The sequence below is a fragment of the Hyla sarda genome, chromosome 6, assembly GCF_029499605.1.
Source record: "Hyla sarda isolate aHylSar1 chromosome 6, aHylSar1.hap1, whole genome shotgun sequence".
NCBI lineage: Eukaryota > Metazoa > Chordata > Amphibia > Anura > Hylidae > Hyla > Hyla sarda.
The window spans coordinates 6,219,862-6,235,752 of NC_079194.1; the positions used below are offsets into that span (position 1 = coordinate 6,219,862).

The window sequence follows — 15,891 nt, forward strand, 5'->3', positions numbered from 1 at the left end:
GGGTGCAAGGGATTCTTGTCAATTCGTGACGCCAGGGCACCGTTATCCTATACACGGTCCGAGGTTGGAGACATCTTCTCCTGGGACAGATACAGGGAGCAAAGGAACACACCGACATCGGGTTACGGATAAATGTCTTTTACTGAGCTGGTGCAGATGGTTCAATACTCTCACAGTATGGAACAGAGGAGAAGAGATGCAATGTAACCCTTGAGAGCCTTGCTGGTACTTATGGTGCTTTTCACCCTCTTGAATTAGATAGACTTGAGACTTGGAGATTAAGAGATTTCCCACACTGACTAGGGTTCTGCTAAGGTCCAATTAGGCTGGGTTCACATATGTGCAGCATCCGCCACAGTTTCCTTCCGGCGTGCACCGGAGGGAAGCTGATGCTAGAACTGAAACCATTCATTTGAATGGGACAATTCACAATCATCCAGCATTTCAATTTTGACACAGGATGATTAGACACGCCAGAGGGTAATGGACAGCGGACAGGGGAAGTGCATAAATACAGTAAACAATAGAACAGTGGGCCCATCACAGGAGCAGCAGGCATGCCCGAGGAGATCCGCAGCCCACAGGACAGCCTATGGTGTTGGGACACCACAAATGGATGAGGCTGTGGATGTTTTAAAATACCTTATACTGAAGATCTGCTAGAAGACATGGTGACTGTCTGCTGTTTCTAACATAATACCCTCTCTATTTGATAATGAACATGCACCCATCATTCTCTACATTTTAGGAGGCAGGAACAGGGCTGAGCTGTTTGCCAGGAGTACACGCAAATTACTTCCTCCCTTACATCTCTGGATAATCTCAGCACAACACTCAGTCCTTACTGCTATGCCATGACATAGTGCTGTGAACAGGCCTACTCTGGGGGATGGGTGGTAATTTAGAAAGTACACCACTATAGACGGCATGTGGGAAAAGAAAGGGGTTACTGATGCACTTTGCAAGGTGCCGTGTAAGCAGAAATGCAGGGAGAAATGGAAATCCCACTGCAACCCTGTGGACACACAGTGGTAGGTACACTGGTATTTACACAAGGGTCAGCTTCACTGAGATGAGAGATGAAAGGAAAGCCTTCAATTACTTTTGTCGATTATTTTGCACAGCCCAAGCTTTCTTATGCTCTGTTCATCTCCTGCACATGGCACATGCTAAGCCCCACCCCCCTGCTTCCTGTGTCCTAGGGACAGAAATCACCTGACAATAGGTAGTGGACAGCTTATTGCCAAGAAGGGAGACACCAAGTGGCCAATATTTCAGGGCTGTTTTTCAGGGGTGAGAAGTCATTTTTGGTAAAGGAAGAGGTGTTACAAATAAGGAATGACATTGGCTGTCACATGGAGGGAAGGTGCATTTAATGATAGTGCCCATTGAATGTTTTTTAAACGTTCTACTGTTTCCGCTATCTACTATCCTATCTGTTATGTCCATCTCAGCCTGCGGCGCTGTCATAACTCCAGGGCAGCACGCCACCGCGCCAGCACGCCAGGCTAATGTTAGATCCGATCTGATTTGGCCATCACTCTCTATATTCAGTCATTTTCACGCTCTAAAATATCAGAAACCTTCTTTTCTTACTAAAGTAATAAACAAGAAGATGGCACTCACCATAAAACGGGGTCACTTTATTCTTCAGTTGTACATAGACACAGACAGGTCAGGAGATCGTGCAGACAGCGGGGAGCCTGCGCTCCCCGCTGTCTGCACGATCTCCTGACCCTTCTGTATCTATGTACAACTGAAGAATAAAGTGACCCCGTTTTATGGTGAGTGCCATCTTCTTGTTTCTTACTTCATTTGGACCTCTTTGACTGCCTCGGATTGAGCACCATCTACACGGGACAGTTGTCAGTTAGTGATGCAGAGTCCATCGCTCGGTACAGAGTGAATCTCCCGCGCATGTTACTACCGAGTGAGCGGTGCCGGCGTTACTTCTTTGGTGGCTTCTTTTCTTCCTGTAAAAACAAGTAACAATATGGCTTATAGAGATTGTTCGGTTGAATAGAACCAACTGGGGAAATCAAATAGACCCTAAAATGAGTCCAAATCCCAGGCAGTGACCTATACATTAGTATTTCACGGTAACACTTTGACCTCACACTATTAACACTCATTCCCGTGTCGGTCGTCCTGTGTGATTCAGGTTTGCAGAACCTCCCAAAGGTTGTATTGAGGGAGAAGATGAAGATGTCGCACAAGAGAGACAGAGAGTGATGAAAGGAGGAGGCAAGAATGATATACTACGACTACAGGAACTGACAAAGGTAAAGCCTAAAATGGTGCGCCAATACGGGATGAAAGGGAATGTAACATCTGTAACGTTTCGCTTATTTTCGCCGGAACTGATTTGTCACAGAGCATGCCCATAACAGAGACATCAGTAGATGATGTACACACTTTGCCTAACCCCCCCCCCCCCCCCCCCCCCCCCTGCACACTGACTTCTGCACAGGTCATAGAGCATGTCCACAACTCTGTCCCATAGACAATAGCCACAGCTTACAACTCTGTTCCATAGACAATGGCCATAGCTCACACTACCAGGTCACAGAGCATGCCTAATACACACTACCAGAGAGGTCAATAGCTAATATCACAGTTCACACACCTCCTCCCCCTCCCTGCACATTGACCTCTGTCCATATCATTCTCCAAGAGAAGTCAGTAGGTGATGGTCACAGCCCCCTCCTATCCTGCCTGCACAATGAGCTCTGCACAGGCCACAGAGTATGCCCACAACTTTCTTTAATAATAGTCAATAGGTGATGGTCACAGCTCCTCCCCACCCCCTCCCTGCACGTTGACCACTGCACAGGCCACAGAGCGTGCCCATAACACCCTCTCATAGGAGTCAGCAAGGGAAGGTCCCAGCTCCTCTCCACCCCCTCCCTGCATGTTGACCACTACGCAGGCCACAGAGCATGCCCATAACACCCTCTCATAGGAATCAGCAAGGGAAGGTCCCAGCTCCTCCCCACCCCCTCCCTGCACGTTGACCACTGCACAGGCCACAGAGCATGCCCATAACACCCTCTCATAGGAGTCAGCAAGGGAAGGTCCCAGCTCCTCCCCACCCCCTCCCTGCATGTTGACCACTGCACAGGCCACAGAACATGCCAAAAACACCCTCCCATAGAAGTCCATGTAGCTGTGAGTTGTAATTTTGCAACAGCTGACTATTAAGACCCTGACTGATTACTAGAACGAGCCAGGGGAAAGAACCCTGCAGCTGAGCCCTTCTCTCCCCACACATAGACTTACATTGTAAGTGTAACGTGTCAGGTGGCACAGATACGGAAGAGACCGTACTTAGCACTCATTCCCGGATCGTTCTAGCGATCAGTCAGGGTCTGAACACTTAAAACCTGACGATCAAAAGTTTTTAAACCGACAGGTACACTTTAAAGGGGTACTCCGGTGGAAAGCAATGTTTTTTTTCTGGTACCAGAAAGTTATACTAATATGTAAATTACTTCTATTTAAAAATCTTAATCCTTCCAGTACTTATCAGCTGCTGTATGCTCCACAGGAAGTTGTGTAGTTCTTTCCAGTCTGAACACAGTGCTCTCTGCTGACACCTCTGTCCATGTCAGGAACTGTCCAGAGTAGGAGCAAATCCCCATAGCAAACCTCTCCTGCTCTGGACAGTTCCTGACATGGACAGAGGCGTCAGCAGAGAGCACTGTGGCAAGACAGAAAAGAACCACACAACTTCCTGTGGAGAATACAGCAGCTGATCAGTCGTGGAAGGGTTAAGATTTTTAAATAGAAGTAATTTACAAATCTGTAGAACTTTCTGGCACCTGTTGATTTAAAAAAAAAAAATGTTTTCCACCGGAGTACCCCTTTAAGTCAGACCCTGATGTCACTTTGGCAATAGTAAGTGATTTCAGAAATAAAGAGAAATTGTCTCCTGATACGACATTTACTTCTCTGTCCGTTCTAGGTTTATGCTGGTAAACACTCGCCTTCTGTGGACTCGCTCTGCATCGGTGTCCGTCCCGGAGAGGTAAGTGACTTATGGTCTCTATGAGGTCGGCTTCACGCCACATTTTGGGCTAAGAGGCGCAGCTTGTAGCTTCTGGGCCCCGATGCAAAATCTGCAACAGGGCCCCATATGCCAATTATAATACAGTGGTCCCTCAACATATGATGGTTATTGGTTCCAGACGGACCATGTTGGTTCGTACCATATATTATACTCACATGTCCCCGCCGCTCTGGCCCGTCAGTTCGCTGCTCCTCTGCTGCCGTATCACTATGTCGCCGCTGCCGCGCTCCATCGCTGTCATCACGTGGCCACTCACGCCGCCCCTATTGACGAGGCGGCATGAGCGTGACGTGATGACGGCGACAGAGAGCGACGACGCAGGGCAGTGGCAGCAGAGGAGCAGTGAATTAACAGGCCGGAGCGGCAGGGACATGTAAGTATCATTCAGCGGGGCACATGGGGCACATTAAATGGCTATCCTGTGGCAGCTGAAGCGGTCAGTACTGACAGATAGCCCTTTTTGCGATGGCTTCGACACACGGAAAAATCATATGTTGATGCTGCCTTCAACATACAATGGCCTCTGAGAGATGAAATGATCGTATGTCGGGGCCATCGTATGTCTGGGGAACACTGTACTGGTCTCTTATGGGGAAGATGTGCTTTGGGGCCCCTTAGGTACTAGGGCCCGGGTGCAACTGCTGCCTCTACTACCTCTATAGCTACGCCCGTTTGGGCTGTACATTGCCGGCATATGGTGGGATACTGGCAGAACGTTTTGCAGACATATACAGCAGCGTACCTGCAGCGGGTCCATACACTTTAATGGTCTGGACGTCTACTAGAGGTGATGTTCAGTCTATTTTTTTTTTATTATTTTTAACTTTATTTTTTGGGACTAAAAAGAACAATACAAATGTACACTGAGGACTGTAGGAAGCCACCGCAGGTCCCAGCTCTGAGGATATGGAAGACAGAATCCTCTACAGGGTTGTGAAGTATTATGATCACCCGCGATCTTGAGAATAGGGACCCCAGCAGGGCTCAAGTCCTACGGGAGCACGTAGGAACTGAGTTCCTGCATTTTTCCACAGCAGAAACACCGTTCCCATTAGTAGGACCAGTGAGTGATAATCCTGGGTCAGTTCCCACACTTTTTTTCCCCAGGACTTGACCCCTGGACGCCAGTACAGTCCCAACTCCCATAGAGAATGAATGGAGCAGCACATATGTGTGAACCACCGCACCAGTATTACAGGGACTGGGGTCCCCATTCTTGAGATCGCCGGGAGTCTGAACATTACAGATGGCACAACCCCTTTAAACTGGATGGGATTTCCTTCGCCTGATTTAGCCTTTGAGGCATTTCCATAATTGGATTCTGACCTTTTTTTTTTATTTAGTGCTTTGGTCTTCTGGGCGTGAACGGGGCTGGAAAGACGACCACCTTCAAGATGCTGACCGGAGACATCGAGGTGACCTCCGGAGATGCTACAGTGGCTGGATACAGGTAAGTAGGGTATTGCTTTATAGTGAATCCTTGTAAGGACAGGGTCACACTGGCGCATCTGCAGCATATTTTACGCTGCAGATGCGCTGACGGCAGTCACAGAGGGACTGCAGAGCGAGCTCCCGGCCACAACCGGGAGCTCACTCTGCAGTCCCTCTGTGACTGCCATCGGCGCATCCGCAGCATGAAATACGTTACAGAAGCGTCCCGTGTGACCCCGCCCTAAAGCTACAATTCATCCTTAAAGGGGTACTCCACACCCAGACATTTTATCCTCTATCCAAAGGATAGGGGATAAGATGTCTGATCACGTGGGTCCCGCCACTGGGGACACCCGCGATCTCCATGCTGCACCCGGCGTTCGTTTAGAACGTGGGGTTCAGCGCTGGAGGCTCGTGATGTCATGGCCACGCCCCCTCAATGCAAGTCTACGGGAGGGGGCGTGACGACCCCTCCTATAGACTTGCATTGAAGGGGCATGGCTGTGATGTTACGAGCGGGGTGTGACCGTGACGTCACGAGCCTCCACCGCGCATCGCCAGTTATCCGGCACGGAGCAAAGTTCCCTCCGTGCACCGGATGTCTGGAGCCAAGATCGCGGGGGTTCCCATTGGTTATGGGATAAGATGTCTAGGGGCGGAGTACCCCTTGAGGGTAGGGTCACACATAACAGATCTGCCACTTATTTTAAGCTGCGGATCCACCGGTGACCCGACCCATTTTGTGCCTCCAGCTGTTGCCACCCCCTGTTCCCCTGCCTTGCTCCGCCCCTGGCCTGCTCGCTTCAGCAATCCGCCACAACGAGCAGCCACACAGGGGGCCTGCGAGTTACCGAGTCCACTCAGACATCTCGGCTGCTCCTCGCAGGCTCCCTATGTGGCTGCTCGTTGTGGCGGATTGCTGAAGCGAGCAGGCCAGGGGCGGAGCAAGGCGGGGGAACAGGGGGTGGCAACAACTGAAGGCACAAAATGGGTTGGGTCACCGGTGGATCCGCAGTGTGAAATATGCTGCGGATCCATTACGTGTGACCCAACCCTTAATGTAGGAACACATTCAGCTTCCCCTGAAGATAACAGTTTGTTTTATATAATTATATCATTACCAGAACCATCTTATCTATAATTTTACGTGACCCCATTATACATAGACTCAGGTTTTCTATTATTTTTGCAGGTTTTCTTTAATTCTAGATATTTTCTTGTTATAACATTCAATGGATTATCAGCACAATCATTTAGAAGGAATCGTCCTAAGCCAAGTATTAGAGCGCTGCTGTAAATATTAGGTCTCTCTGCGCCCGCATCGATTTGCACTTTGCTGCCTTTTCACATGTTATTCCCCAGAGGATGATGAATTCAGTCTTAAAATTCTGTCTTAAAGGGGTATTCCAGCAAAAAATTTATTTTTATATATCAACTGGCTCCAGAAAGTTAAACAGATTTGTAAATTGCTTCTATTAAAAAAATCTTAATCCTTTCAGTACTTATGAGCTTCTGAAGTTAAGGTTGCTCTTTTTGGTCTAAGTGCTCTCTGATGACACCTGTCTCGGGAAACGCACAATTTAGAAGCAAATCCCCATAGCAAACCTCTTCTAAACTGGGCGGTTCCCGAGACAGGTGTCATCAGAGAGTACTTAGACAGAAAAGAACAATCTTAACTTCAGAAGCTCATAAGTACTGAAAGGATTAAGATTTTTTAATAGAAGTAATTTACAAATCTGTTTAACTTTCTGGAGCCAGTTGATATATATAAAAAAAAATTCCTGGATAACCCCTTTAACTTTAAAAAAATAAAAAGTTTTTTTTCCTGGATAACCCCTTTAAATTCTGTCTTAAATGATAAATTTCATGGTTGAATTGCGACTTTCACTTTAGGCTGTCTGGGCATGGTGGAAGTTGTAGTTTTGCAGCAGCTGGAGGCACCCTGGTTGGGAAACACAGGTATAGGGCCTCATCATATTCTCCCTTAGAAGCAATGCATCTGTGCACTGAGATTTGGAGTGAGGCCTGGTCATTGGACAAGATAAACCAGGGCCAGGCTGTCACCACCAAAATTAAAGGGGTACTCCGGTGGAAAACATTTTTATATTTTTTTATTTTTTTATGAACTGGTGCCAGAAAGGTAAACAGATTTGTAAATGACTTCTATTAAAAAATCTTTACCCTTCCAGTACTTTTTAGCAGCCGTATGCTACAGAGGAAATCCTTATCTTTTTTTTATTTCTTTTTTTGTCTTGTCCACAATGCTCTCTGCTGACACCTGATGTCCGTATCAGGAAAAGTCCAGAGCAGGAGAAGATCCCCATTGCAAACCTATGCTGCTCTGGAGAGTTCCTGACACGGACAGAGGTGTCAGCAGAGAGCACATCCTGTGAAACACAGCTGTTCAGTGTGAGAAGTGTGCGGGTGTGTCCCTGTTTGAGCTCTCCAGGACTTCCAAGAGAACTACAGAGGCAGGTGTTCTAACTGCTTTTCCCAGGAGGGTGGCAGACTCCTGGGGAGAGCCTCCCCTGCATGGAGCCCCGGAAATCTCGAGCCTCCACTTCCCGTTCTTCCAGGCTGGCGGGGGGTGGAGAGAAAACTGCAACAGCCATTGTTCCGGCCGGAGGAAGAAAATCTGGCAGAGTCTGCAGCAATGCAGGCTCTGCTTCCACGGCGACGGGTGCCAACCAGAGATCTGGAGGAAGCAAGGCGAGGAGGAAAAAAGTGGAGATGTGGGCAGAGAGAGGGCCCAAGGAGTCGAGCGATACATACTGCTCCCGCATGGCCGCACGCTTTGCGGAATATGACCAGTGCGGTAAGGAGCTGAGGATGGCCAGGGAGGATCTACGTGTGGCTCAGAATCTGGTGAGCACGGGGTCCAAAAAGAACAGGCCAGAGCTAAGAAAGAGGATCACAGCGCTGAAAAGCAAGATTGTGAAGCTGGAGGAGAGGAGAGACGAGATCCTGGAGGGAAGCGGTCTTTTCCAGGAAAAGCTGATTAATGAAGACCGGTTTGCCGCCACGAAATCCCCAGGTAAGGTGGAGGTGGATGATGGGGAGAGTAGTGGCGGTGAAGAAAGTGAGGATGGTGGTGATGAGGAAAAGGATGAGAATGTGGAGGAAGACGCTGTGCCTGTGGCTGCTCCCTGTGACACCCAGGCCACCCAGGACAGCTATATTGAACCGGCCCAGGTGGCTCTTCCTTCAAGTGAGAGCGAGGAGGATGATGTGGAGCGTGAGGCTGGGGGATTGCTAAGGGCGATAGTCATGCAGGAGTCCCCAGCCCACCTCCAGCATTTCACCTTTGGTGATGATCTCTGTGATGATGTGGCAGTTAAGAGGAAAAAGCAAAAGACACAAGAATCAGTGAAGTACGTGTTTGTTCCTTTCCAGCAGTCTGGGCCAGCTGCAAAGCTGCTTCAGGCTGCTGGGCCCCCCAGACTGCCAGACTCCGTTTCTGTGGTGGAACGGAGCCAGCATGGGGGGTACAGCATGGCGTCAGTAAAAGCTGCAGACGCAATAGATGTGAAGCCCACCCATCCTGCCGGTAGGGAGGGGCAGGATGGGCTCATGGTGGGCAGCGCGAGTTATGCCCCTGGGTGCTCGGGGGGCGGTTCCCCAAGTACTGTGGGCATTACCGGCACTGCGGGGCACTCCCCTGTGAGGGGGGGGAGTGTCCGGGCGCCGGGATTATCCACAGAGCCTGTGAAGTTGGGTGAAGCAGGTGCTGGCGCTGTGGGAGGAGCTGGGGTGCGCCCGGTGGGGCAGCCCCAGAATCAAGATATGATATCAGCCATGAAGGAGAAACCATCGGCGTTGACCCCAGCAGCGGCTAAGCCAGCACAAAGGACTTTACTAAAGCCAGCCATACTACAAGTCCCAGCCAGCCCAGAATTTGTTAGTCAGGACAAGAATGTAGGATGTGATATTGATGGGTGTAGTAGTGTTGTGGGTGAGAGGAGTGTATGTGGGAGTGTCAGTGGATTGAATGTTGATGGGAGTGGTAGTAGTATGGCTGGAAATAAAGAGGTTGAGAGTTGTGGTGTGAATGGTGTTGTAAGTGGTTCTGGCTCTGGGTCTGGTCCAGCTGCCCCCCCGGCAGTGACTGCTCCTAGGAGCTATGCTAATGTCGCTGCCGGGGGTTCAGGGGGGTCCCCGTCTCCGTCCGGCCCTGGGGGCCATTTGCAACAGCGCCTCCTGGAGGCTCTACGCAGGGGTGACAGGTCGATCCAGGTAGAGGGAAGGGGTGAGGTCGACCTGTCTTTCTGGATAGAGAGGCACGGTTTGGGGGCTTTCCGAGAGCGGAATGGGGAGGTGGTCTGGTCCCTCCCGACAACCGGGCAGGACAATAACCGTAGGAATGTGGTCCGTCTGATTTGGAGGGGCGAGGATGCGTGCCCACCTCGCGCTAAAGTGGTTGAGCTCCTCCTTCAGATGGAATTCAGGGCGAGTGACATCTTTGCCCTGATTCACCCCTACGGATCGTCTGAGTTTGACGTCAGTTTCGTTCGGCCAGAGGGTCTCGAACTCTTCTGGTCGAATTACGAAGTGGCAAAAAACGAGCCCGGCTGGCGGGATTTCGCCGTAAAGGCGATTTCCCGTCAGAATGCTGTCAAGAAGGTGACCGTTTTGACCCGTAACGAGTCACTTTCTTGTTATGACATCATGACCTGGCTCGGACGGTATGGGGATGTGACGGACATGCCCAAGAAAAACTTGGATGAGCACGGGATCTGGTCCGGGGCCTGGACGTTTTCCGTCAAACTCAAGCGTTCAGGGAGTACGGTTGCCCACATTCCGTCAGCCGCCTTCCTTGGACGTGATAGGATCCAGGTCTTCTACCAGGGGCAGCCTAAGGTCTGTCACAGGTGTGGCAGCCCCACCCACTTTAGCGCAGCCTGTACTGTACAGGTCTGCGCTTTGTGTGGTGGGGTGGGACATCTGGCCGCATCCTGTAGGCAGATCCGGTGCCACCTGTGTGGTGTCCTAGCGCCTTCGCCCGTGCAGCGGCCGCTCCGGCTGAGGAGAGCTGTGAAGTTGCCTCGGCCGGGGAGGGTATGGGCAGGGATGGGGGTGCAACAGGGCTCGTGAGGAGGAAAAAGGGCCCCGCCAAACTAAGGCGGGAGGAAAATCGTAGAAGGAGTAGGGAGCTGGAGAGTGCCCAGGTGACGGGGGTAGCTCCGGCCTCTGCTCCTGAAGCTGGCCCTGTAACCGCTGAAGCCCTGGAGGAGGATGTGCTGGATGGGGAGATCAGGAGGCTTCACAGAGAGGAAGGCAATATGGCCGACCCTTCCGATTCCTCCCACTATGAAAGTGTGGATGAGGAGAGTGGGGAGAGGCCTAAAAAGAAAGACAAGGGCAAAAGGAAAGGGAGAAAGAAGAGGTCAGAGCCCTCTGTTCCTTGTACTACGGGCCAGGTTCAAAACGGAAGCCTGACTGCCCCCCCTCTGGTTGACCTGTCAAACCGGTACCTCGTCCTCGATACCATCTCCTCCCCCTCCTTGGCTGGGGAGGGTGAGGGCGAGGTGCCTAGGGAGAAAGAGCCTCTGGGAGGAACTGGGCCCTGTCCTATTGAGGCACCTTCCTCAGAGGGCAGGGCTAGACCGGGGCCGGACGGAGACGGGGATAATATGGATCTATCTGAATCGAAAAAAAGATCCAAGAGTGGTCCTGCCCTCTCGTCTTCTTCGGGGGATGAGGGGGCAAAAAAGAAGGGAAAACAAAAGTAAAGGGTGTGGCCGTCTAATTTAATCACCCATGATGGCGGCACTCACCCCATTGACGCTGGCATCTATTAATTGTGCCAGCATAAAGTCGGATACGGCTAGATTCGCAGCCTTTGATTTTCTCGGCCGCGTTGAAGCCGACATTTTCTTTTTACAGGAGACCAGGTTGTCAGATCTAGCCTCTCTGGTAAAAGCCAGGAGAGAGTGGAGGCGCGGTCCCTCCCACTGGTCTCTTGCGGCTGAGCCGTATAGTGGGGTGGCGGTCCTTTTTACCGCTCCTGTTGAATGCCGACGGGTTATTGAATTAGAAATGGGGAGGTGCCTGATCTTAGATGTCTTCATGAAGGGACAAGAGCTCCGGCTCATTAACATCTACGCCCCGCAAAGTAAGCGGGGCCGTAAAGATCTCTTTATGAGGATTAAGCCCTTTCTTTTTACGAGTCGGCAGGTGATCTTTGGAGGGGACTTCAATAATGTCATGAGGTCCCAAGATAGGAGAGGCTCCAATAGTCCGCTGACTTGCGATAGTGTGGCGCTGATTAGCATAGCTAGAGAAGCTCGCCTAGAGGATGCCCACATCCGGAGCCCCTCGGGCCACGCGGGTTTCACCTATCATCAAGGTAGTCGCAGGTCTAGGATAGATAGGTTTTATTTAAAGGAGGAAGCCGTCTCTTCTGCAGTGTCCGTGGTTGAGGTGGAGTTCTCCGATCACTGTATGATTTTGTTTTCCCTGAATGTTTCAGAAACCCCCCGGATGGGAAAAGGTTATTGGAAGCTGAATTCGTCCCTCCTGGAGGAAGCGGAGATAAGACAGTCCTTTGAGGATTTTCTTCAGAGTCAGGTACCTTTACTGGGCCTATGTAGTAGTAAGTCAGAGTGGTGGGAGATATTCAAGAAGCGGGTTGCGGGGTTCTTCCGCCAGCTCTCGAGCCTCAGGTCCCTGAACAGGTATCGCCTGTATCAGGGTCTGAGGAGGAAACTCGAGCTTCTTGTCTCGACTGGAGGTAGCCAAGAGGATATCTCCAGAGTGAAGTCCTTGCTGATGAGGTGTCAGTATGATAGGCACGCATCTTTGGTTTTTGAGAGGGATTTCGGGAAGTACCGCTCGCCCGACCCTTACAGAAACTGTAAGATGTCAGTGAGTAGTAAAGTCATTTCAGGACTGATTGATAGTACGGGATCTCTGAATCGGTCCAGATCAGGGATCTTGGAGATCGTCAGATCCTTCTACTCACACCTCTTGGGAAGGAAGGATCTGGATCGGGATGTGATGTCGGGTTTCCTGGCTGAAACCATTCCTGAGCCAGGGGTAGACCCCTCTCTTGGCGTTTTGGCAGAAGAGATCAGGGAAGAGGAAGTGAGACTGGCGATCGAGGGGCTTGCCCCCAAGAAGTCGCCAGGTCCGGATGGCTTAACATCTGAGTGGTACAGGACCTTTAAGGAGTCTTTAGCTCCCCTCTTGACTGAGGTATTCAATGAGTGTCTCTCCTCGGGCACTCTGCCAAAGTCAATGAGGAGGTCAGCCCTGATTCTTCTCTCAAAGGGTAAAGATCCCAGCCGTATTGAGAATTGGAGACCCATAGCTCTTCTCAATACGGACAGGAAGCTTCTGGCCAAGATACTGTTTAATCGGCTGGTGAAGTTTGCACCCCGGCTCCTTTCGGAGGCCCAGCACTGCACTGTTCCAGGCCGAAGCACCTTAAGTGCTGTCCTTAGTGTCAGGGAGGCAGTGGAGCGGAGTAGTGCGGGTTTCTGGAAGGGGTACTTGCTGTCCTTGGATCAGGCCAAAGCATTTGATCGGGTGAACCACGAGTACCTCTGGTCCGTCCTCCTGAGATATGGCTTACCGAGTACTTTTGTTAATTGGCTTAAGATCTTGTATGCAGGGGCAGAGAGTTTCCCACTGGTGAACGGGTGGTCTGGCCACTCTTTTGGAGTGGGGTCTGGAGTCCGTCAGGGTTGTCCTTTGAGCCCGCTGTTATATGTGTTCGCGATCGATCCCTTCCTTAGGAGGGTGAGTTGCGGACCGTTGGTGGGAGTCGGGATGAGTTTGGCGGAGCCGGGGGCCATCCAGGGGGTAGTGGCGTACGCCGACGATGTCACTATTTTCGTCTCCTCAAGAGAGGGGGTTGATGTGGTGATGTCGGAGGTGGAACGCTACTCGGAGGCATCCGGGTCTAAGATCAACCGGGATAAGTGTGAGAGTCTCTGGCTGGGAGGGGGGGATCCCACGTTTGATCTCCCAGACACCCTTCCAGGGCCCCAAGAATCAGCAAAAGTCTTAGGCATCACATTTGGCCAGGATGATTATCCCACCAAAAACTGGGATGGTAAGCTCCAGGATGCCACTCAGAGGGTGAACCAGTGGAAGGGTTGGTCTTTGACCCTCAGGGAAAGGGTACACCTGATCAAATCGTACCTGCTCCCCTTGTTTATCTATCTGGGCAGCGTATGTATCTTGCCAGAGGCTTACTACACTAGGATCTACAGCCTGTTTTTCCAACTGTTATGGGGGAACAGGATGAACCTAGTCAAGAGGGAGGTTACGTACCGCACGAGGAGACTAGGGGGTTTATCTATGGTAAACCCTGTGGTGTTCTTAACAAACACCTTTTTAAAAGCTAACATCTCAAACCTCTGGTCAGAGAGGGCTCCTCCGTGGGTACTCTCCTGCAGGGAATGGTTTCGGCCTTTCTTCCAGGAATGGGAGACAGGAGGGCAAGTGAAGGACCTCCGTACGCCCCATGGATATCTTCCGGCTTACGCTACCCCGACTCTGAAGGCGATACGTCGGTGGGGTCTGGGAGTGTGGGAGATCAGGACCCAGTCAAGGCAGTTCCTTGACAAACGGGTTCTGTTGACCCACTTCCAGAAGCCTCTGGCACTCAGGGACTGCCCAGGTCGGGATCTGAGGGTGGGGTTGTACCTTTTAAACATGAAAAGGATCCCCCAGAAGTTTTGGGACTTGGCCTGGCGCTGCTTTCAGGGGAAGCTATATGTAAGGGACAACCTGAAGTGCAGGAACTCTGATGACCGGGGATGTCCCCGAGAAGAGTGTGGGGACACGCAGGAAAGCATGGACCATTTCCTGCTTCATTGTCCCTTTAATATAGGGGTTTACAACCGGGTGGGCGCTTCCATCGGCTGGAGTCAACTTGCCGGCCTTACCTATCCGGAGTGGGCTTATGGGGCATTCAGGACACTGGGTGGCCGAGACCGGGGCACTTTATTCTTAGTTAGTTTAGTGGTTAGGTACTACACGTGGAATGCACGGTGTTTAGTGTCGACCCAGCAGAAAATCCTCTCCGAGGTGGAGGTCTGTAGGAATATCACTGGTGACCTCGGGAAGATTAGGTCTTTGGAGTATGGCAGTCTTGGTACCAGTAGGGCTTCTCTCCTGTGGAGAGGGTTTTCTTTTGATGTGCCCTAGGTACTAGATCTTTTGGGTAGAGTACCTTTATTTTGGATAGGGGAAGTGTGATAGGGATAGAGATAGGGTGAGAGTAGGGTTAGCTTTAATGGAGGGATAGAATTAGGGAGAATTGTAGGGGGAGTTAGGAAAAGAGTTAAAAATTATTTTGGTGTATCAAGTCTGCCATCCTTCTTTCTGGTGGTGGGCTAATGCATGTGCACGCTAGCTTTTTTGTTTTGTTTTAAGCTGATATGGCATGAAGGGCTTACAGGCGACCAAACTTGGGCCTAAAGTGGGTTGTGGTTCAGTGTCTGTTAGTTAGTATGTATAAGTTTGTGTATAAGTTGGTTGGGTGGAGTGCTAGGTGGGGAGGGTGTATTTGTGGGTGGTGGTGTGTTTTCGTGTTTTTGGGGGACCTGACATGGGTCAGTTAAGGACAGAACTTTGTAAACTGTAGAGGAACGGTATGGACTCTGACCCATGTGCAGGAGGGGTGGTGTGGGTGAGGGCACAGTTCTAGTGTAGGGATTTCCTGTATTTTTTTTTTTTTTTTTTTTTTTATTTTTTTTGTAGGTTTCTGTAAATAGGGTGCATATATTTATGTTTATATACTATAATTTATTAATTTCTATTAGTGATTTTGTATCTATTTGGTTTTGTATCTACATCGTTTTATATTGTCTCATATTATAGTTATGGCAGTCGGACCAGTTGTTGTGTTATGTGTTTTTGTTTATTTATTTATATTTTTAATTTTTATATTTTTTATTTATTTATTTTCCCCTTTTGTTTTGTTTCCCGAGTATGGATGGTTTTGAGTCACAGCCGGGTAGTGCTAATTTTATGTTTATGTTTAAGCCAAGTTGTGCTGTTTATTTTTATTTATTTATTTCTTTATTTTTATAATTATTATTTATTTATTTATTTTTTATTTTTTACCCCCCCCCCCCCCCCCCGAATATGGATGGTTTGAGTTACAGCCAGGTAGTGCTAATTTTATGTTTATGTTTAAGCCAAGTTGTGCTGTTTTTATGTTCATTTTTGGTATGTGTGTCAGTGTGTTTTTGTTTGTTTGTTTTCTTTTTGCTTTGTAAAGCTGGGCTGGCCGGTTAGGCAGGGTTTTGTTTTTGATTTATATTATAGCTGGTTAAGCTTGTTTTTTGTTGTATTGGATAAGTTTTGTATTTTTATAATAAAAAGAGTGTCAGCAGAGAGCACTGTGGACAAGACAAAAAAGAAATTCAAAAGGAACA

General features: G+C 49.8%; 1 protein-coding gene across 5 annotated transcripts in view; it reads left to right on the forward strand.

Annotated features, from left to right (window-relative positions):
- ABCA4 (ATP binding cassette subfamily A member 4) overlaps positions 1-15,891 on the forward strand; it is a 319,079-nt gene that overhangs the window by 264,864 nt on the left and 38,324 nt on the right. For all 5 annotated transcript variants that reach the window (XM_056523119.1, XM_056523115.1, XM_056523117.1 and 2 more), the window contains 3 exons: positions 2,162-2,282; positions 3,965-4,027; positions 5,413-5,519. In XM_056523119.1, the coding sequence (XP_056379094.1) occupies positions 2,162-2,282; positions 3,965-4,027; positions 5,413-5,519 (291 nt within the window). The remainder of the gene's footprint in view (positions 1-2,161; positions 2,283-3,964; positions 4,028-5,412; positions 5,520-15,891) is intronic.